The sequence below is a fragment of the Abramis brama genome, assembly GCF_963993115.1.
Source record: "Abramis brama genome assembly, chromosome: 9".
In the NCBI taxonomy this organism is placed as follows: domain Eukaryota; kingdom Metazoa; phylum Chordata; class Actinopteri; order Cypriniformes; family Leuciscidae; genus Abramis; species Abramis brama.
Window position 1 is genome coordinate 33,948,730 of NC_139971.1, and position 24,111 is coordinate 33,972,840.

Below are 24,111 nucleotides of genomic sequence, written 5' to 3' on the forward strand. Positions count from 1 at the left end.
TTTACAAAGTGACATCGCCAACTACTGGCCTGGCAGCATAATACAGCGTTTTAAGTCGTTTTCGCGGATCCATGTGAACGGGGATCGTTTTGACAATGCTGACGTCTGTTCATGAAAGACACAAAGGAAAAACGTTTCCGTTTTAAGTACGTTATTGTCGGGTAAACATATACCCTTAGAAAAAGATCGCTGTTCTTCTCTGAAAGGCTCTTTGGGGAACCAAAAAAGATTCTTCAATGCCAATCCTGTTCCTGGAGATCTACCCACCTGCAGAGTCCAGATCCAACCCTGATCCAACACATCTGTCTGTAATTATCAAGTGCTTCTGAAGATCTTCATTAGCTGGTTCAGTTGTGTTTGATCAGGGTTGGAGCTGAACTTTGCAGGAATGTAGATCTCCAGGAGCAGGATTGGACACCCCTGTTCTATGGCAACGCTGCAAACGCCCTTTTGGAACCTTTATTTTTAAGAGTGTTTACTAACATATCAGCTTTATCAGAAATCCATCTGGCGTAAATTTTGTGAAGAAAAAAGCTGTTTATGTGTTTCCGCGTTAACTCCAGGCCAGAGCTGTGGTTCGCTGGCCGTGGCTATTAGGTGCTGTGATTTGCTATTCCGATCGCGCTCTCTTTACAGCCCATTTCCTCTCCAAACAATAACATAAAAGACCATTTTTGTTCAATATCAAAGACTCCAACCGAATAATCACAAGGGTGAAACTGTAACTATTTTACAGGTACCTCTGGGATATCCCCACACAACAGGGGTGTCAAAATCAGCGCCGAGAAAAGTTTCTGCAGGGCAAAGCCTGTTTTGGCATTTGTTCCAACATCTGCCTATAATTACTTAATTATCCCAATCAGTTACCAGCTTTGACATTGACATTTCACCAAATGCTAAATCATAGCCGAAAGTTGCCCTGTTCTATGCTGCCATGGTTTTAAAACGGATCATGAAAAATGCATAGATATTAATGTACATGGATACTTAACTAATTGAGCCAATTAAGGTGGGAGAATTGGTTTGAATGAGAGCAGGGGAGACAGTGCCCTAAAGGAACCCGCCCTGACATCTCTGATATACTGCCGTGACTTTCGCTAGTCAGTCATTCAAGCCCCGGGTCATATTTCGGCAGACAAAAGAACTTGCCCTCCGTCTAATGGCTTGTTTAAAATCAACATAAAAGCAAGCAGCATGTGTTTAAATACAACAGAGAACTTCTTCAGGCCACATGCATGTACTATGAGCTTTAGAGATATAAATGGTGTAAAAGCAGAGAGGCATTTTCACTAAAAAGTTGTCAAGATAGATAGATAGATAGATAGAACAACAGATAGTTAGGCGATATTTCGACAGAAAAATAGATAGATAGATATATAGATATAGATAGATAGATAGATAGATAGATAGATAGATAGATAGATAGATAGATAGATAGATAGATAGATAGATAGATAGATAGAAGAACGATAGATAGAACGATAGACAGACGTAAGGACAGATGGATGGATGGACGACAGATAGACAGACAGAATGACAGATAGATATAGATACAGATAGAACAATATAGCAAGAGACAGACAGACAGATAGATATAACAAGAGATGACAGACAGACACAGAACGACAGACAGAAATATAGATAGAACAAGAGACAGACAGATAAACAGATGGATGGATGGATGGATGGAGATAAAAAATAAAAATATGATCAATTACCATTGGATCTAAAATGAAGAAAACATCACTAATTTACTGGTCATTCTGTAGAAATACAAAGCAAAGCACAAGCAATATTCACGCTGAATATGCAAGAACATGGATCTGCAAAGGGCCTTGATGCAGAAACACAAAGTCATTGGAGACCTGAGAAGAGAAGAACGATTTGGTTGGGTTGAAAAACAACACCCTCTAAAAATCAAAATCTGTGAAATCACCAGATCCCCTCCCCTCCAATCCCAACCCCCTAACAAAAAAAAAGACATATTGGAGCCCTACGGTTGTGATTTCCTTCTTGCTATAGATGCATAAATAAACAGAAATAAATACACAGAGGACACAGGCTGTGAGTGGCTGGCCAAGTGGGGCAGCTGTTATTAAAAGGGCTATTTATCACTGTCACCCTGCTCAGGTTTCATCCCTATCTGCCCGCCAGCGTTGTCACTAGGCCGCACAGGAACAATGAGGCTCATCCAAGCAGACCTAGCCCCACTGTTTGAACCCACACAACGCGCAACCATATACATAGACTTTCTTATACATATGCCAAATTTAGGCTTCAACTCAAAATGCAGGCTTGCATGAAGGGGCACATGGCTAGTGCAATAATATGAAATGAACATATGCAATCTATATCTGCCATAACACACCAAAAACATACCATTTCAGACCCCCTCCCTCACACAATTGCACCTTTTATTTTACGCTCTGGTGACTTATCGATTATGGCAACAATTATCCACTAATCTCTGCAGGTTGTGTTAAGTGAATTCCCCCTTTGTTGGACAATAACTAAACAAGGATGTTGTATAAATGTCTACCTCACTGCCTCAGGGTTCAGGTCTGCACCCTTCCAATCACATCATTAAATTTACATATAGGTAATAAATTAGCAGCCGTGAGACTCCACCCCTCAATTTATCCCTGAAGAGGGACCATGATAGAGGTACACTTGGCTTTTCAGGTCAAGCCTTCATCCTGGTTAATGTCCTCATTGACACTAGTGAGCCACACCATTGATTTAAAGGGATAGTTCACCAAAAATTAATTAATTACTCGCCCTCATGTCGTTCCAAACCCGCAAGACTTTTGTTCATCTTGGGAACACAAATTAAGATATTTTTGATGAAATCTGAGAGCTTTCTGACCCTCCATTGACAGCTAAGCAACTACCACTTTGACGCTTCAAAAAGAGTTGTAAAAACGAATCCACATGAATTAAGAGGTTTAGTCCAACTTTTCTGAAGAGACACGTTTGATTGAAGAGACACGAAAAGATTGAATTTAGGCTTGTATTCACATATAAACATTCATCAGACAGACAGATGAGTTCACATGGATTAGTTTTACGATCTCTTTATGAACTTTTTGATGCGTCAAGGTGTCAGTTGGGTAGCTGCCAATGGAGGGACATAAAGCTCTCAGATTTCATCAAAAAGATCTTCATTTGTGTTCAGAAGATGAACGAAAGTCTTAAAGGTTTGGAACGACATGACGGTGAGTAATTAATGACAGAATTTTCATTTTTGGGTGAACTAACCCTTTAAACGTACAGGGGGGTTGTAACTTTCACATTTTTTAGAGGGATGTAAAGCCAGATGCATCATTTCCATTGAAACTGAGGGAACACATGCTGCATATACACAAAAGGGCATTTGAACACTAATTTAAATCTATACCACTCATTTTTCAGGTCTTTATTGGGATTATCAATAAATGGCTCCATTTGGTGGATCTATGAAAAATAATGCCCACAGATGCCATCACATGCCTGAGATTTCAAAAGGAAACAATGCTGGAAACAATAAAGGAAACAAAATATATTTTTTCTTTTCTTTTTTTAACCAATCATTCTCAAGTGAGAAGTACTTAGCATTTTAAATTTGATCAGAAATAGCCCAAAACAAAGTTTAAAATAAAATCCTATTTTTAGATCACAAAATAATTTTTCAAGGCATAAATAAAATAATAATCACTATTATAATCTAAAAATCACTAATTAAACAAACAAACAAGCAATATTGTATAATGTCTAATTGGCCAAATTGAAGAAGAAAAAAAAAAAGTAAGCAATCACCTTTGTCCAAGCTCTTTTGTCCTGTATCGTCACAGTCTGTGTCAACTTCATTCATGAAGCTGCTGAACTGTGCAAAGCTTAATCAAGTGCTTGCTTAACCAACTCAATCCTCCTTAATTCCTATTAATTTAGCATAATAGCAATCCTCTCATCTGGAATTAGCGACAGCCCAGCAGAAACCCTTCGGTCTCTGCGGAGCAGCAAACAGTCCAGCCAGCACATTCATATCCAATTGGATATGTATGTACATACAAGTGTGTAGATGAAAATGGTTAAAATTCATAACCCTTGCATAAGACCCCCATCAAGTCTGCTTTACACCTGTATTACATTTTCCTCTTCAATCAGCAGCTTTTGGGTCGAACGTACGACTCGCACTTCCCATGAGAAGCAGAAAGCCATTACAGAGAGCCAGGGCTCATTTGCAGAAAGATTGGAGATCTAACATCACATCTGAGGGAAAAAAAAAAGAGAACGAGTATCAAAGTGGATAACAGGAATGTTTTATTTCACTTTCTTCCCTCCACGTTTTTTCCTTTGTAAAAGATTGCTTTTTGCTGCTTGCTCTCTGAAAAAGTGTATTTAAAGTGGATGGTTATTTCACTGAATTTCACAATTCATGCTGTAACTATAAGAATGCATGCATATGGATGTATAGAAGGCAGACACACACACATACACATTTCTAAGAGGAATGCGAACATATTTTGCCAGTATTGTTCTCTCTCCATTGGCTTCCAGTTAAACATCATGTTGAGTTCAAAACACTATTGTTTGCTTAAAAGTGATTGCATCTCCTTTCATCCCACCACAATGCTTTTAGAAAACTTAGGACAACCAGTAGTCTACAGCTGACTGTTCCAAGGACACTAAAATTGAAAGGAGATCGTGCCTTTTCAGTGGCCACTCCACAGCTTTGGAACAATCTGCCATCTTACATAAAGACTGCACTAACATTCATTGATTTTATATTTTTCCTTAAAACCCACTTATTTACTGTTGCTTATGGTCATAAGTGGGCCTAGTGGTATAAATTGTAGTGTATGTGTGATTTATGTTACTCATTATGATACCTGTTTACACTTTGTACAGCACTTTGGCCAACAGTTGTTGTTTTTAAATGAGCTCTATAAATAAAAATGACTGACTGACTGAATAAAACTGAACCTTGACCTTTGGTAGATGCCGTTGACCTCCAGGGGGAGAGATTGTGCCCTTGGAACAGCAGAACTTTGGCGATACACATTCGAGAGGTGGATCAGTGTGAAATAAGTATAGCCTACATTAAAAAACAAAAAACAAGGTTACACTTTATTTTAAGGTGTCGTTGTTACAGTGTAATTATATATTCAAGTACTGAGTAATATTAATTAACTACATGTATTTACTATTAGGGTTAGGGTAGGATTAGGATTTGGTTGAGGGTTAGTTGCATGTAATTTACTGCTATTACTATGGTAAGTACATGTAACATATGTAACAAGGACACTGTAAAATAAAGTGTTACCAAAAACAATACAAGAAAGTGAAAGCTAGATTGGACCACAGAAACAAGCTTTACATGATTCAAGTCGTAGCACCTCAAGTTCCTTAGACTAGCGTAGACTCCTCCAGTAAAACTACAATAGTATCTGAATGCAGAATCAAAAACAAAGCATTAGTTCAGAATATTGTAATAATGCTTTTCTGAAGAACAGATATGATGTAGCCTGTGGCAACAAGGGCATCGCTGCACACTGGCAGGGGGTAAAAGACAAACTTGGGGCGGCGGGGGAGGAGGGGGCCGTCTGGTTTTTAATGACCCAAAACTTTAAATACTGCATAATATATAATAAAATGGAGAGTTCATTTAACTCTCACAATAATTCATGGAGACACCATTAGTATCCATTATTCTTAATGTCAACACTGTAAACAGTAAATATGAGCGAGGCATCTTCCAAGCTCCAAGGGAGAAGCAAAAGCGAAGTTGTAATCAGCTGGAAGGAGAACCAAAAACAATGCATTAAGCTAAATGTTATCAAAACAGAAAACACGAATTCAGACGGGATACATTAAAACGGATGTGTCAGTCGGATGATGAGCCATTAACATAAAGCACGTTTTTATCACGCATTCCATCCGCACTTCAAATGAACAACTTTTGAATGAACTTCTGCATTAATTAATGTTGCATTTATTTGAACACGAACTAAAGAGCGCTTCAGAGACGGCCTTGAGGAATTGTTCCGCGCGAATCGTGAATCACTTGCCTGAATCCAGACTTGAAAGGGTCAGTGCCTCGCATGACTGACAGCACTGGAAACACCTGCAGCCTGTAGCTGAAGCAATACTGATTGGCTGCCTTTCAAAAAAAAAAAAGAAGAAGAAGAAGAAGAAGAAGAAGAAAGGAAAATAAAAAAGAAATATACAGCCACTTGTCATCCCTTCCAATCTGCTTAGTAATGAGAAGGCTTTCCCCTCTGGGTAAAAAGATCTGCTTTAATAGATTTTTAATGGCTTTTTCCCCTCTCTATAAGAACCACTCTCAGCACCCAATAGCATGTGAAAAAAGCATCAAGTAATTCCAGCCTCAGTGGTGTGAGGTCAGCAATTATAATACACAGAAATCACTAAGGCTTTAACAATGGCACTAAATCCATTTTCATTTTTCAGTCTGATAATGCTATGCTAACATGATGCAATAAGGGAAATCTCCATTAAAATATACTTACTAACTATCAAAGGCTATATAGGGAAGACCAGGAATGGTTGTAGCAGGGTCAGTTGTAACAACAACAATACTTGGAAAGTGCGGGGATGAAATAACCATCATAAATGACAACCTTTATCCTGAGCTCAGTCAAATATAAAATAGAAAGGATTTACATGACAAAAAAAACTATTTTGAGATGCAACATTTCACTTCTTGATTCTAATTTGATCAGGTTAATGCATATTAAATGACAAAATATTGTCATATGAATCCGATTCTGGTTTAATTCGATATATAGCATTTACTCAAAACCATGTCCTACTGTAAAACACACACACATACATTTTGAATTATAATATAGTATATAATATAACAATAGTATCATTTATAAGCTGTTTTCTTCATGGGGACCAAATTTCCCCAAAAGGACAAGGATTTCAGATATTGCAATCTTTGTGGGGACACGCACACAAATGGTTTTAAAATAATATTTTTACATTTTTTTCCTTTTGTTTTCTAATAGTGTTACAACCCCTTCGACCTACTGTTACAACTCTCTTTGTACTTCACATTAATGTACATAGTTTAGAGATAAGTTAAATGTTTCAAGACAGCTTTAACTGCAGACAAATGTGGGGAAAGTTTAACACAAATGGCACAAAAAACAATCTGAGTTAGAGATATTAAAGCAAAAATTGTTACCACCATTCAGTGTCTTCTACTTGTAGACTTGATACAAAGGCATTTGCGCACTGAACATGTGCAAATAATTGTGAGTTTAAATAATGCAAAAAGAGCTAAATATAAATAAACAGATGAATATTATTATTTTTATCTACAAGAGATTCGCATGATGGTTTCATTCGGGATGAAATTACACTACACTCTTAAAAGTGATCCTATTCTATATAAAAAATAATAATTTTCCTCGCTAAAATGAATTTAATCAGAATTCTGGACTGCAGCCAATACCGTAATATCACGAGGCACAAATGCAATTAATACATTGGCAGATTTTTGACATTCTTGAAGATGTCCTCATGAATGTGATTCAGTGAGCTATAATTGCTTACCTTGGTTTGTCACCATCATTTAATGACTTATGACAACAGAAGTTCAATTCCAAACCTATTTGTCTCAGCACCTCTGCTGACATGAAGATCACGGCGTACCTGGAAACAGACGACACAAACTGCGATGCGGCTGACATTCCCCTGCTGATGGAGAACCCTGCGAGACACAGGAGCCTGTAGTTGGTCTGGGAGCTCAATGATAACCTTCACAGAATTAGCTGCAGGGGTTATTCATACAATAATTGTTTCTGCCAAACACATACATCTCCATGTCATCCAAAAATTAATGTGATTTTTCTTGCTAAATAATAGATTACGCACCACGTAACTCTAATTTCCCCTCCTCATATCGCAATCATATCCCGCTTTCACATTTTCATTAGTTACCTAAGATGTAAATAGTGTTTGTATTTAAAGATTTCAACTTGGGTCTCCTATTTGCATGTAATTGAACTTGTTAATACAAGTGCTTAATCCTTTGTTGATTAGTACCTTATATTCAAGAGAGGGTAATTTAGACCTCCAATTACGAACACGAGTCTTGATTGCACGGCCCTTAAAACAAGGCACTGATCTCTTAACATGGCAGCGTTAAATTTTCCGTTACTTTACAGTAGCCAATTTGCTGCTCCGTTATCCTAGACCGTTGACCGAGGTGAGGTGTAAGCGATAAGCACCCGCTCAGACTAATGTCGTCTCCTGTGGCTTGGCACCACACTCGTGGAACGGACCAAAAACAGGAACGCCACGAACACCGCGACATCGGCTCGGGTTTCTCAGGGCTCGCGTCAGCCTGTCAAAGCCACAAAGGCCTGGCCTGTCACCACACGGTGACACTCTACTCCTCCTCCAGGTCTGCTACAGTATCAGCGACGGGGTAAAGGTCAAAGAGTCAATGAGGAATTAAGACATGCTTGCCTGAGCATTCCCCATGCAGCAGTTCAACACTCAAAGATGAAAAGGAAGAGCCAGCCGTTCAGGCTAATAGTGCTGATCAGATTTCGCTGGGTGTCTAAATGATTTCCATTAAGGCCAATTAGCCCCCTCACTGATGATGTAATATAGGGGCTGTCTGCCTGTATCTACACTGGGAATGAGGGGGCAGGTATGTAACACGGTCAAAGAAACACTTTTACGTCATTTGTGTTTAAATTGGATTTAAAATTCTTAATAAGGGCTATTGGCAATTCAACACAGCCCTGATGGTTTGAAACTGCCATTATTCTTACAAGATTTAGTCGTCACACAATGGCTCAATCTAATCAAAATCACTCGGAATTAAGATTTGCAAGACAAGAGCCAAGAGGTCTATTGATTTGCATGTAATACATGATATTATCACATTGCTGCTGCTACTAAGAGAGAAGGCGGCAAGGCCAGAAAATCGAGGACTCTGATTAATGTGCCCGGCAGAAAGCTTTGAGAAGTCTAGAGGATCAATATGGTAGTTTGTCAAAGCCGATCTCAGAGGTAATGTGACGAAAGATCCTGCAGAAGAGAGCTGGAGTCAGCAAAGCACATTATCAGAAATCAAAGCATCCGAGAATGACAGGGGGAGGGGGTTAGGGTGGGCTCTGAACGAAGGCCACACTTCTTCTATTGTAATTAAAAACCATTTTATCAGACCTGTCCTCCAAACAATCCCTCTTGCTTCCTATTGACAATATGACAGGCAGGGCGTGGGCTCTAATTTGACTTTAAATAAATGAGCTGAAGGTATTTAAAATTCTGCATTAGCTTTAGGGAGGAAAACAAGTGGGAAAACGAAGAGTTGCATAGCTTGTAAACTTCAAAGGATACATTGAGATGCATCACAATAATGCCTAATAATCCTGATAGTGGCATAATGATCTGCATCCCATGTCTGACTAAATCATTTAATCAACTTAAAAAAAAAAGACTTCTCAAAAATGTCAAATTTCAAAATAAGCTTGCATACTTGCACCAAATGGATGAGAAACACAATAACCAATTTGATAAATAATAATAAAAGACATTTATTAAGTATTTTACCTTGGAAAGAACAGATGTTCTTGAATAATCTGGTCAAACTTTTAATCAGTGGTTCTGAATTTTGCCCTTTTATTATTTATGCAACTGGTTATTTAAATAGCTTCAATTATTACTCTAAATTTTGGGGAAATATCTTGCCCAGTTTAGGCAATACTCTTAATAAAAATACTATTGTTAAATAATTTTAATTGAGAAATACGTTTTTTTATGCTTTTATTAATTTTTTGTTATCAATCTGACATTTAGATTGTGTGTTATACTGAAAAGAAAACTCCAAAGTTGAAAATGTATCATTTTATTTTTTTTGTGTGCAAAAGTGCATTCCAGGGCACATGCATACATTACTTTATGACAAATATTGGCCTTTGAAACTCAAGTCATTTTCAAATACTCAGTGTGTCGCTGACATTAGAACTGAGCACCGTCCACCTCCTTGTATGCAAAGTAAACGGTGACAGGTCCTGCAGATGTCTGAACCTTCTCTGTCACACCAACTACCATCCATGAACCCAAGCCATATGCCAAGCATGGGATACCTTAAAGAAAGAGAGGAAAAACATATTAGAAATGCCTAGTTATTTTTTATTTATTTTTAGAAATATCAGATAAAACGTGTAGCCTATTAAAACTTACCAAGATTGACGACTTTCAATGCAGCAAAAAAACTATTTTCAAACTCCAGGTTCTGTGGAGGAGCTTTGGTGCAGTGGTATTTGATGAAAGGGAAAGCACCAGTTCTAAGGATGTGGTAGTTCGCTCCCTGCACCTGCCAGTTGAAGTTGGACAGACCGAACTGGTCGTTGATGACGTCGCGGTAGCGCACGCAGAACGAAGTCCAGGGCGGGAGCGCGCGCTGTGTGAGGTGACATGTTAATACTTCAGAGGCGGCAGGTCGAAGCGCTTTATTCCCAAAGGTGCTGGGGAACAACACCACTTTTAGAAAGCAGCTGTGGATTCTCCGCAGAATTTCTGTCATTTCTGAGCAAACCCTCAAGTCTAATATTTCAAGAGCTTCTGTTGGTGCGTCACGTCATTATTTCGTCATGAAAAATAAATTAAGCAACGTGACAGTTTACAAAGCCACGAGAAATAAAGAGCATCAAACTCCAACTAACAGCAGCTTTGTGACTTTTAGTCAGTAACGTTACAAAATGATCGCCTAAACATTCTGTGATCTTGAACCCTAGTCCCGTTTCGGTTGTCAGTAAAGGTTACACAACTTACCGGAGCGGCTTTAAAACTCGTCTGACAAATATTTACATTATTACCTGGACGAAAGTACGATTAATGTGTTAGTTTTTCGCAGATTTGCGTTCAATATAACCTTCAGTGGTACGATAAATATCTTCTCCGGGAAGAAACAACCAAGCGCTTTTTTTGTTCCTATTTGCTCTGGCATAGATACTGCAGTATGAATAGTATCATGGATCTTTATTCTCATGCGCACTTATACTTCCATTCATAATTGGAATTACACATAAAATACAATACAGTAATATAGCATTAGTTATACAATACATTCTAACAGTAGATGTACAATATAGATGTACATTTATAATATATAGTACCTATTTAAAAAACTAGCATTTTTGAGTAATTATTATTTTAAAGAAGATTTAATGCATAGTTATGTTTTGTGTTCCTGGAACATAATTCAGGGCGTAACGAATTAAGCAACTTTCCCCAGTTGTAGTCTCAACCTATATGATGAGCTAGGAAAATGTCATGAATGGCACATCCTGTTCGCATTGTTAATCTTTTTACAAACAAAACAAAGACATTTTAGATCACTATAAAAATGTGACCTAAAAAGGTCATGGACGAAATGTTACTGTATGTATTATAGCTATAACTAAGTTCTATAGAAATGTTTGTTGACATCAATTATAACTGAATGTGCAAATGCTATTGATGATAGGGTATAACTATGTTGATTTATATGGGATTGATCTGTGAGGTTTATGAGGTGATAACTGTTCGCTCCCGACTGCAGGAATCTCCTTTTCTTCTTGAGATGTGGTTTGGTTTTGTATGGTCATGCCCATGATCTCCTCGATGTCCTTGATAAGGTCCTTATAAAAGCAAACAATAGCAGACATTCAGTATACGTCTGACTACAGATCTTAACCTCTAACCACTGAACAGTGAATGAGAATTCCTCTAATTAAGTAACAGTGTGTTGAATGCAGTAATTCAGCAAGTGTCAAAGAATCACCAATTCACTCACAGTGTCTGACAAAGTCCACAGTGTTCTACATTTGTATGACTTCAGTTGCAGATAGTGGCCAGAGATAAAGCCTTGACTTTAATAAATGAATAACTTGTGTATTGTATAAGATGTTAATATGACAGGCAATTGGCATGCTCTTTCAAAAATAAATGTGCTCATATTTCTCATCTGAGATTGACCAAAAGCTCAGTTTCTTTAATAAGTTCACTTCTCTTTACCACAAAAAGTCTTTGGTATAATGATAGTTTAATAATAAACTTTAGTTTAGTTATAATACTAACAATATATATATTTTTTTTAGAATAACATACTTAGACAAGATTTTGTGCAAACTGTTAACCTGTTTTTCACTACACTTGTATGGCCCAGTATACTCATCATTTGCCAAAGGTAATATGCTGACAATTGTTGTGTCATAACTCAATGTGACTTGAACAATAACCAAAAACACCCAAATTAAATAGAACAACTTTGAATAATGTGAAGCATGAAGTTTATTATTACTAGCATTACATTAAAGATTTTTTAAAGCAAATAGTGGAGTAGTGGACTCCTCTACTGAGTGACTGATACTTACTGCTGCGTTGTGTATATGTTTTTGTTAATTATTTGTTTGTCAGTTCATTCTTTGTCTTTGTAAAGTCTCTAAAACCATTATTTTTAATATTTTTGTGATTTCAGTCTTAGTTTGTAGATACATGACTTGAACGTGAAACATATATGGTGTTTTTTGATGACTAAAGTGAAGCAGATAATATACCATTAGCATAAGGACTTTTAAATACATCCGCATACCTTAAAATTGTTTGCTCCTTGCATATTTGGAGCTGATATTTCCTGATGAATGACTGACAGGTTGCGAGCAAAGGTCAGCAGAGCTCCCTGGAGATTCTCCGAGATTGTTCTGTTAACGACACACAGAAACAAACGAGCTTACTAATGATCCCCCAGAACCATCATCAGAGAAAAACAAAAAAACAATCACCTTGTTTGGCTGTGGGGCTGTAAGGAGCTTAATGAGAACTCTCAGCCTTAAAGAGTGTGCTATTCTTTAGGGAGAAATGAGGAAGGAAAGCAGGGCTTCGATGTGATAGGTATAGGATTTATGTGATGAATGCCTTTAATTCGACTTGGCAGTATTTTGCACTCTGACACATTTCAGGTTGAGGTATTCACTACATAATGTTTAATCTGCTCTTGGGAGTGTGCTCAAGGTCTAGATATATCTCTAATGGTAATGGGGACAGAAGAAGGGAAATCAAAGCTGGAGAAAGACAAGGGTAATGCGTCTGCCTGCTTCTTGTGGGAACTCACAGCATGCCGAGACTCCTTCTATCTCTGCTGTCATGGAGGGCGAACACAGTGCCTTGCCTTGCCTGAAACATTAGCAGAAGTATATAAAAACACTTGCTCTGCAATCAAAGAACTCCAGTTGTGTTATTGGGACGCAAGCAGAGGTTTTACCTTGACATCGTAGCCTATGCCCTGAGCTTTGCACATCAGAAAAAATGTGCTGTAATATACCAAAGAAAGATTGGTGTGGAGAAGTCGGGTGCACATCACTGCAAAGCGACTGGTCACGGAGGTTTGCTGAGAAGAGCACATACACACAGAGAGTTAGGCAAGAAATTACATGTGATTCTGTTGCTAAAAATTTGACCAGTGCATCTAAATGATAAATTGACCTCTTGGGTACGGCAATAACCGCCACACTAGAAACAAATAGAAGAGTTTCGAAAGCCCACATGGAGAAAGGAGCTTTAGTCTCACAGTCAAATAGGGCACTGGGGAGACCGAGTCCGGTGTTATTAGGTTATACCGCTGCAGAAAACAGAAAGGTTTCCTATAAAACCCAACGACGCTCACAGACACAGCAGATAAAAGATGTGTCTAAAAGAATGCCACAGGAGCGGATTAGTTAAGAGTGGCAGGACTCGCAGGACTCGTAGCGGGCATGAGGCACATTCTCAGTGACAGATATGAAGCGGAGGGTAAAGCCCTTGCACCGTGTGCGGGGCATGAGTAATTCCCTTTTATGGAACTCTGTTTTCAGCTGTCAGGCACACTATCCTCAAACAACAATAAAAAGCTTTTCCTGCAGGGTTTTAATTGTGTTTGTAATATTCTAGGCCTAAATGATGGCCAAAGCCGGAGCCATTAAGACAGGCAGGCGGGAGCCGGGCGATATGAGGGCATACAAACTAAATGAATGTTTGATAAAATAATACAAGTCGCAAATTAACAAGCGTAAACTCCGGTTTGCCGCTAATAAAGGAACTCTATTGTTTAGGGGCTGGCATCAGGTTGATGAGGTGCTCAGGCATGCATACACATGCATAATGAATATGGTATGCATTATTTATGGGCTGATTATTTAGACTCATCTATCAAAATGATAATGAATTCAGCTTCTTCTAAACACCAATCAGGTCGGAAGCGTAATTACAGCGTTTAGTTGTATTTAACCAAAATAAAACAACAAAGCTTAGCTGGATCAATCTTTATGGATGCACTGATTTATCGGGATAATATCCAGCAGAGGACTCTTATTGCTCTTTGGTCCAGTCTCAAGGAACACATTCTGGATAATGGCATTCTTGTGCTTTAAAGAGCTAAAAGCATCCCAAAGTGTTCAGAGCATTAACCTTTAAAGTGATAGTTCACCGAAAAAATGAAAATTCTGTCATCATTTGCTCACCCTCATGGCCCATAGGACTGACTTTCTACTGTGAAAATAAAATGATTGTTATTTATAGCAGGATGTACAAGCTGCCCTTTTCCATCTAATGAAAGTGAATGGTGACCACGGCTGTCAAGACAAAACTTTCAGTGAATAATGACTTCAATTTCAGTCTTTTCCTCACACTATCATACGGCTGAAGAAGATTTGGAATAAAACACACAAGTTGCATACACTGCTTGTATGATGCATTTTTGACAGCCCATAGTTTCCGTCCACTTTTATTGTATGGATGAGAATAGCATCATTAAAACTTGTGCTTCCACAGAAGAAAGAAAGTCATCTATACCACCATTAAAAAAAAAATAAAAAAAAATTGGTAAGAAATTAATACTTTTATTTAGCAATGATGCATTAAATCGATCAAAAGTGGCAGTAATGACCTTTATATTGTTCCAAATTTAATAATTTCAAATAAATGCTGTTCTTTTGAACTTTCTATTCATCGAAGACAAAAATATTCAGCAGCAAAACTGTACATAATAATAAGAAATGTATGTTTCTTGAGCACGAAATCAGCATATTAGAATGATTTCTGAAGTATCATGTGACACTAAAGATTTGGAGTAAGCTTTGGTGAACATAAGAATATTCTTTCAAAAAATTTACCGACCCCAAACTTTTGAATAGTAGAGTAGGTCTAGAACAACAAAAGGGTGAGTAAATAACAGAATTTTTCATTTTTGATCTCTATGAGGTTATTACCAAAAATAAAGTCTTGAATATCTGACAAATGTTTTTATACCATATTTCAAATCCAGTATATAACAATCACATCTTCTTAATGCCAATAGAGAGTGTGAATACTTTACTTGAAATTAGAGATTCTTACAGCTTTGCCCTTTACTCCAGCATGGCGTACGGAAGACTTCACATCTCTGACTATAGGAGAAACCTCTAGTTTACTGGTGCGGCAGTCCAGCGTCCCCTTCGTCATCATGAGCATCAGCTGGGTCATAGCCAGCTGGTTACTGTAGCCCAGGTCAAGATCAATAGCCCATACCTAAATACAGTACAAACCAGCACACACAGACAAGTCAGGAGATCCAACACATAAATCAATGTAACTATTCGCTTATTTTCAAACAACAAGTAGACAATGACAAAAAAATTCTAAACAAACAGACAGATGAATAACTGTATTTGCAGGGGGAAAACACTGAGCTCAGATTCAACAGAGTGTGTATGAGAGAGAGAGAGAGAGAGAGAGAGAGAGAGAGAGAGTTACATACTGTGTCTAAAGCCCAACTGGAGACTCTTCACATCTGTATGGTTAATGGCATCATTATAAGGATATTAAGGGGTCAGGCCCAGTCGTGGCCTTATGCTTAAACAGGGCTAATTTTCCCTGATAATAATCTAATAGCTATGCCCTCTCTTCAAAAAGTGGCAAATAAATCACCACTGAAGGAGTTGTTAATAACTAAGTGGCAGTTGGCTGACTCTCCTGTCGTCCCTATTTGTCAACCTAAACGCTGCTGCCAGCAAATGCAAATGGTGGCCCGGCTGCTGAAATCACTTTCTGATCACAGTATTGTGCTCAACGTTCACATGCAGAAATATAAAGTGCACTGAATCATCATCTTACACCGGCTTTAATTCAATTGCAAGCACAAATTAATTTCAGTATATAATAACTACTAAAAAGAAAGAAATATTTGTTGATTTTGTCCAGAAAAAAAATATTCCTTTGTGTTGTAGCTACAGTATATAAGAAGAAATGTTATGATGTCATCACAGTGAATTTTTTGCTTGCGGAAGTAGTTAATTCAAAATGTCACAATTTTAAAGCTCTTTAAAAACCAAGCACAACTCCCTGTCCGAAATAAGCCCTTATAACGGAATCAAGTAAAGCAATGACCTTTGAAAACTGGACTCAGGACTCAGTATAGAGCTGAATTCATCCAGTAGTCATACTTAATACCTGTGCTTGTGGGATAGGTGGGACCATTTAGCCAGTCTGTAGAATCAGCCAAGCCTGCTTCATTGTCAACCTCAACAAAGGCGCTTGATATATACGCCCAGATTGTACCTGTCTTCTATAGCCCCTTCACTTTCATTAAAAACTGCAATCTTGCAGCTGAGCCTCCCTCCGCACACAATGTGAGGCAAGCCTGCAAGGGCAAACACATGCGACCCACCTCTCCCCCACACATACAAAAAATACAGACTGCTTTTAGCAACAGGTTTAAATGTAAATTGATGTTTAAATAGAGACAGGTTAGCACTAGTCTGGCAGATCTGTCTGCTTCTGTGCCAGGAGAGATCGGACAGTGATGTTTGGATTTATCCGCCTGAATTCCTTTTGTCAGTTTTAATTGTGTGTGGCTGTGCAGTTTATTCTCAGTAAGACACGCTGAATAAAATTCATCCCGTGCCTCTGTGAATTCACAATATAGAGAATCCCGGTGCTATTCAATCAGAAGAATGAAGGAATTACTTTCATTTGCAGGACTAAATGGCATTCTATCGGGAGTGTATATGAGATTCAAGTGTGAGATTTTTTGTTGAAAAGTATATTCCACCTCCATGAGTAATTTATCAAAAAAATCTGCTGTTCTCTGCCTTCCAAAGTCAATCATCTATTTTAAAATCACAGCATGCCAACTGAGTCGATGATTAAAACAGCAGTATGTGACATTCATTTGAAAATATATCTGTTCTATAGCATTTCATACTAGACCAACCCTTTCAGAGTGATAAATAGTATGTGCATAAGAAGCTGTAAAAAATCAACCACTGACTCAAAGGGGGCTCCAGGCTTTCACTGTGTTAAGTAAATGTCATAAGCTATTTTTCTGAACTCAAACATTTCAAGCAAATACATGAGTGATTAGAACACTAGGATTTGACTTGCACCAAAACGTCTGTCCATCTCCAGACAGGCCCTTCAACATTAAGAACAACTGAGAATTGGTTATCCTTTTGAAATAGTGATCGATATAGTGAATTCAATGTGAGCGTGTTCTGCCACCCTCTAGTGGCAGTGGAAATTGGATCGCTAAAAGAACAATGTGACAAGACACATTTCCATCTTAGGCCTGCCAGCAAGAATCATTGATAAAAATCACAGTACTCTAATTAATTATGCATCATGTTGCCTAGTTATATAATCACTCCTTTGCTCACTAATCATTTGCACTATGTATAACATTTCCACAGGGGATATTAACATCCCATGACTTAATAAACAGACCTAGATTTAGAAACACAAGTTTTGAAAAATGACTAACTCAATATCTAACACAGTAAGGTCAGTGAGGTCAAATCCATTTCATTTTTTCCACATTAGACGTACATTTATTTTAATGTATCCCCTCCCTTTTCCCCCACAGAGATTTTTCAGTTGTCATGTCATTTGGCAGAGATGCAAAGCAAACCATGCACAGTCTGAAACGCAAGGAATGCTAGTTAGCCTCCTACTGTTAGGGGTGTCTCAGCATTGTAAAAAATGTTTATTTAGGTAACCTTAAAAATGAGCTTCATGAGGTCTAAATTAACATCTAAATGAACTGTTTACAACCTTACTACATTAGCTTATGCAGGTATAAAAAGCTCTTTAGATAAGTACATAGTCTGTAAAATCAACTCAATGTAGTGTTCTACTGTATTTTTTGCAGATATTCAAAAAAGAAGGGGAGAATCTTGCAAATAACCAAGCCAAAATGTTAAATTTATTGTGCTATAGAAAACCCTACATTGTTCAATCTGTCTTCGACAGTGACCAAGAACCTCGACGTCTGAGGAAAAGACACCCCAGCCTGACCTCCTGTCTGACACCAGTACATAGCTGGGGTGTTTTAAGGTCAGGGGGCAAGGCCTTAAAAGGCGAATTAGTTTATTGACACAATAAGACCTGACAGTTTATTAGATAGCCTTTTGGCACATTAGCCACCCTTCATTGTCTCATCTGTACAGCTCCTAAGGGGAACCTAGGAGTGATCTTATAACATCTCAATAAGAGCCCCGGGCCAGTAGATTGAACCCTCACACTATCTATATTCTAAGGTGAGAACGGTGTTACGGGCTCTGACAGAACAGTGCCACATGTCAGATCCCATATAATTTTCAACAGCTTCTTAACATGGCAGGTTCTGTTTTCATAGAGCTGTAAAACACACTACTGACATTTAAGGGTCAGTTTGTTTCTGAGCAAGCTTGTTTGATGAAAGATAGATAGAGCTGAGTGCTTGCATTGTTCCTGTATCTCAAATGGTAGAGCATGCCGCTAGCAATACCAAGCTGGTGGGTTTGATTCCAGAAAACTCTACTAATAAAAATGTATCCCAAGCCTCTTTGGATAAAAGTGTCTTGGAAATGTGGAAATGTTAAATATTGTATAATAGTTTAAAAAGCCTACTGTATTATGAATGGAAATGTCATACCTATAATTTTAACCTAAATCTTATCTATATTCATACTCAATTGTACATTAATGTGACTATAATACTTCATATCTGTGTAAAGTATAAAATATTTAAAAAAATGAAATTTATATAAATATCATCAATCTTTAAAACAGCAATTATTTGAAAAAAACCTTTTTGTAATGTAAATGTTTGCATACATTTTCTTTTGTAATGTAAAAAAAAAAAGAATGCATCCTTGCTGAATAAAAGTATTCTTACTCTAAATCTTTCTGAGCCCAAATTTTTGAACGGTAGTGTAAATATAAAGTGGTTTATATTGAGAAGTGTTTTAAAGGTTCTCTAACCTGCTGGTCCAGGTTGCTGGGATCCAGAAAGGTGACTAGATCTACGGAGAGGTGTCCCATGATGAAGCGCTGCTCACAGGCCTGACCTATACTATTGCAGATAGTGTGCAGGACGTCAGGGCAGATGGAGGACTGGGGTACAGTGCAGCCCACCACTTCCAACCCACTGGGCCCACGCAGTTGATCTCCACAGGACAGCATGTGCACATCTCCACCCGGCTCCACCAGAAGATCCACCGTCAGACATGTCACACTATCCGAAGGAGGGAAGGCTTCTATCACTCCACCTGAGGAAGGAGATGGATACACTCTTAAAAATAAAGGTTCTTCATGGGACCACAAAAGCCAATAAAGAACCTTTAACATCAGTGAAAACGTTCCGTAGCACAAAAGGTTCTTTATAGCGGAAAAAAGGTTCTTTAGATTATTAAAATGTTCTTCACACTAAAGGTGCGTCCCCAATTTGCACTATGCTATGGCCATTTTGTAGTATAAATAGTATGAGCAATGTGTTCACATCGAAAATTCCAAAAAGAAAAAGTGCACTTTAAATACCCGAATGATGAATGTAATTAACCAAAAAAGGTGTTGGAATGTAAGAGTGTATGAGTGTATAAAGAAAAAGAGAAAGCGTCTCAAGGAAGATCTGACAGGTTAGAGGTACTTTGCAAACTTACCTTCCCTGAGGAAGTGTTCTAAGAAACAGTTCCATGAGGTATAGCAGGATGTGTTGGCCGGCCGGGCATATGACGCCAGAAGATGAGGAACTTCCTCTAAGAACTTGATCATCACCGGCTCCTGCACCAAAAGATAAAAGCACAGTCGGTCATATTGAAAATCCTCTAAGCTCCAAAGAGCGACCAAAATAAAACTAATATATCAACCTTTACATCATTAAGCAATTTCTGACCATGGTGTCTGGGTCTGATGTAAAAAAACAACAACATATAGCACTACATAATGTCGATACCCCTGATGAAGCAGTAACTACTGAAGTGTGTCTTAATTTGACATGCCTTACAAAAGCACAGAAGGTGGTTGTGTATGGGGGTGGGGGACTCTGATTGACAGCCCATTGCCACGGCATCACAGTAGTCTAATAGCTTTAACTGAAGGCAATAGTAACTGCACCTGTCCCCAATAAGAACTGACACATGCTGGCAGATAAATACCTATGCAAGCCAATCGATCAAGAGATCAATCAGGGTCTGTTTCTGATCAATACAGCCCTTGTTTCTGTAACTAGAAAACACCATAATGGCTTTGACACTTAATTATGTTGTTAATTGCAATGTTTGACTTTCCAGGAGTGCCTCTTAAAACCTGTTGGTTAGTGAGAGAAATAATTTCACCTCAAGGACCTCTCAAAACTGAGAAGAATGGACAGAGCACTTAAGGACAGCCACCACAATCACATTAAGTACATAATTTATGTGCTTACAACTGCAATGAGATGTATGGAAAACAGTTTTTACTTAAGCACAACATAAAAGGATAAAGAATAATTTTGGTGGGAAACTATTTAATGACAAATCCTTTTTATTTTAAGCGCATATAATAAGTCAATAGGTCCTGTTTTACAACCTTGAGAAGTGCAGGCTATGCTCTAGTCTAGAGGATGAATTATTTTCAATCTCCATTAAGTCCTTTTCAAGTACATTTATAATATTCAAACATGTCACCACTGAGATCACTGAAGAAGTTTCAAGATGTGGAGATAAGATGCTGTTGATATTCAAGTCATGAAACAGCCATCATCATATTCAAGTACCAGAAGAGCCAGGGTCAATCGCTGCGCAGTGATTTCACCCCCGACACAAGCCATAAAGCACACAATGGTGCGGCAAAAAGTGTAAGGAAACGTTCCCCGCGAAAGAGCAGGCGTGCTCTGAGAATTTGCCAATGCACTTCACACAAACAGCGGGGAGGGAAGGAAAGCGAGAGGGAATAATTTTTGCCATTCTTTATTTGGACTTAAACTGCGAACTGTACTGTGAGAGAGGATTCGGGCCTTGCTTGGCTTCCACATAAAGATGAGCTATTTGAAACTATATAAATAAAATAAATGTCTCCTGTATGCTTTGATTGCTGTTTGATCTCTACATTAGAAAGAACGACATTGCAGTTGCAAGCATATTCAACAGCATACCTCCTAAGAGGGATATGGAGCTTTTTTAAAGCTTTCCTTAAAGGGATATTTCACTTAAAAATGAGCACTCTGCCATAATCTATACATTTTCATGTCATTACAAACCTGTCTTTGTTCTGTGAAAAGTAGATATTTTAAAAAATGTCTCACTGTTTTTTGTCCACACAATGACATACAGTTGGGTCCAATGTTGTTTTGGACCCCATTGACTTTCATTATATGGACAAAAACAAGTGAAACATTCTTCAAATACTTTTGTGTGTGTGTGTGTGTGTGTGTGTGTGTGTGTGTGTGTGTGCGTGTGTGTGTGTGTTTTCGTTAAGCCATCTGATATAACTTTCATATTCATCAGATGTTAGACATACAAATATAAAATACAAATATAAAGTGATGATATCAGGTAAATGGACATTTTGAATGGGTTTGAAAATAAAGCCTGGTTATTATATGGACATATTTGCGGATTACTTCCCAAACGCAACATTAACCAAAGGGGAATACAGAAAGTGTCGTGACATTCAATATCTAATAAAATAAACATGGTACAACACGTAATCCCACATGCATTGAATAAAATAAGTAGGAGACAATCTGTCTATCTGTTGATGCTATTAGTATAATGCTCCCTCGTGTCTAATGACCCATGTACTGGCAGAACGTGCATGTTTGTAATGTGTAAAGTGTTGCGTGTACGGGTCCACCCAGCCGTTGAATAGAGTGAGATCCGCATGTCTTTAACCCATCTTCTCTGAATAGCTGATAGGCTCGCCCCAGGCTGAAACACCCCTCTGGGTTTGGGCCTCCCAAACAAACCGCAAAGAATCACACAGTCTTTCTTCACACTGCCTCTAGGTCTGTTTTCACACTTATCTCTGTGGCTGTTCCTCTATAGGGCCACATGGGTTCTTGTATTCTTCCCCGTGCATTAGAAGAGGCTCCTTACAGAATCAATAATTAAACAATGTGCACACAGTAAATAGGGTAAATAGAGGGGGAGCTCACCATAGACCCGGGCTTGACGGGGGAAATTAAAGGATGCATTATACTAAAAACAGCTCCCTAGAGAAGCAAAATAGCATTTAAACTCCTATGACTCCTATAAATAAAGCCAAACGCAAAACTTATGTGAAGCCACTGATAATTGCATTCTGATAATTACAAAATAATTCTAATATTTTTCTCAGAGGATAGTGGCCCTTCAAATGGACGTTTTAAAAATTTAATTGCAAATATGCAGCAGACATCATACATTTAAAGAACAAAAGGAAATATTTACCCTTTATTACCCACTGCAATTAAAACACTACACTGATAAATCTGCTCTACAATATGTCCGCATTTGTCGCTGAATTTATTAGCTTGAGTAATAAAGTGTAATGAGCATGATAAAAAGATAAATAAAACGAATGACATGCAAATACGCAACCGTAAACAGAACAGTGAGCATTTAGCAAAATTCACTTATGAGGGGTGCTGCAGAATGGCAAAATTGCCACTAAAAGAGTGAATAGAGATTTGTAGAAAATGAATGACACGCTGAAATAACCTCTGTGCTCTCCATTCTGTTAGCAGAGCTTGCCATTGATTAAAAAGGTTGAAGAGGTAGAATAAAGGCCCGTACTGGCTTCCATATGGCCCAGAAGCCCTAAGGGTGCAGGCCAGCTCATCAGGCCCCAGCTCCCTCTCCTCTCACTGGGACCCCAGCTGGTGAAGAGCCCCCATTTAAAGCTCCTTCACCGCCATCACCATAATGGAGCTTGGCTGGGCCTCAACCGCTTACCTCTGTAATTAACAGCGCCAATGCCACTACAATTACAGCCCCAGATTCCTCTCTCGGCCTCAGTGTAAATTAGGGACTGAGCTAATAGCTTGGAGGTTGGACACGTGGCCTCCTATTGCCCCCGGGATAGAAGGTTACAATAAAAGGCTGGACTAAAAAAAAGAAAGAAAGAAAAAAAAGCTAGGTCTGATTTTGCACACAGCATCGTATGATGATAACACTGTAATTAGTTTATACAAAGCTCACGGTGTAATGGCAAAACACTGTATTTAAATCAAGGGCCAAATTGTAAGCATATGATGCAGGAGAGGGTTATGAACATGATTACAGGCGGATAAAACTGATGAGTTTTAAAAAACACAACAGAGTGTTGAATACATTACATTTGAATTAGAATACATAAATATGCTAAAATTCTAATGACTCATTATTCATTTCCCATGTATTTGAGTTATAAGCACTCTCATGGCATCAAAGTTTGGCCTTGGTCAATAATGACAGGCTTGCCATTGAGACAAGGGTGCATTTTGTACAGAATATAAATATGAAAACCAGGCAAAGCGGAAATTCTAAAGAACAACGCTTTTGACTGAAGTGTAGCTGCATTTGCAAAATAAAAGAAATGGCACATTTCATTTTGCATTTAAAAAACAAGCCACTTGATACTTATAAATTGCTACTGTTGCACAATAGGCGCGCACTCATGCAGACTGCATTTGAATGGTCTGCGTTTAGGACAAATCAGAACAAATGTTCTCAACAGATTTATTTTATTCAATTTAAAGGCAAAATCACTGGCGCCTACCCTGCCTTACCAAAACTTAGTTTTTTTGTGAAATGTTTAGTATTATGACTATTGTATTAAAGATAATGTTAACACATTACGGTATTTTAGAACTGAAATAGTTCAAGGAACTTATAT

At 38.2% G+C, this 24,111-nt stretch overlaps 3 protein-coding genes across 6 annotated transcripts in view; all 3 read right to left on the minus strand.

Moving 5' to 3' along the window:
• The window catches only part of skor1b (SKI family transcriptional corepressor 1b), a 53,291-nt gene extending 49,015 nt beyond the window's left edge, over window positions 1–4,276 (minus strand). For all 4 annotated transcript variants that reach the window (XM_084124001.1, XM_084124000.1, XM_084124002.1 and 1 more), the window contains exon 1: window positions 3,796–4,276. The gene's annotated coding sequence lies outside the window, so the exon portion shown is untranslated. The remainder of the gene's footprint in view (window positions 1–3,795) is intronic.
• Window positions 4,277–9,805: 5,529 nt separating this feature from the next.
• cUnh15orf61 (chromosome Un C15orf61 homolog) lies at window positions 9,806–10,928 on the minus strand. The gene is made up of 2 exons (XM_084124004.1): window positions 10,210–10,928; window positions 9,806–10,112 (listed from the first exon to the last, which is right to left on the minus strand). The coding sequence occupies exons 1-2, from the start codon at window positions 10,550–10,552 to the stop codon at window positions 9,985–9,987; spliced, it is 471 nt and encodes a 156-aa protein (XP_083980130.1). The 5' UTR covers window positions 10,553–10,928; the 3' UTR covers window positions 9,806–9,984.
• A 363-nt stretch (window positions 10,929–11,291) lies between these two features.
• iqch (IQ motif containing H) overlaps window positions 11,292–24,111 on the minus strand; it is a gene marked incomplete at its 5' end in the record, with an annotated part of 26,808 nt that continues 13,988 nt past the window's right edge. The window contains 7 exons of the mRNA XM_084125121.1: window positions 11,292–11,648; window positions 12,602–12,710; window positions 13,121–13,182; window positions 13,271–13,396; window positions 15,379–15,549; window positions 19,261–19,547; window positions 19,938–20,058. Of these exons, the coding sequence (XP_083981247.1) occupies window positions 11,502–11,648; window positions 12,602–12,710; window positions 13,121–13,182; window positions 13,271–13,396; window positions 15,379–15,549; window positions 19,261–19,547; window positions 19,938–20,058 (1,023 nt within the window). The 3' untranslated portion in view covers window positions 11,292–11,501. The remainder of the gene's footprint in view (window positions 11,649–12,601; window positions 12,711–13,120; window positions 13,183–13,270; window positions 13,397–15,378; window positions 15,550–19,260; window positions 19,548–19,937; window positions 20,059–24,111) is intronic.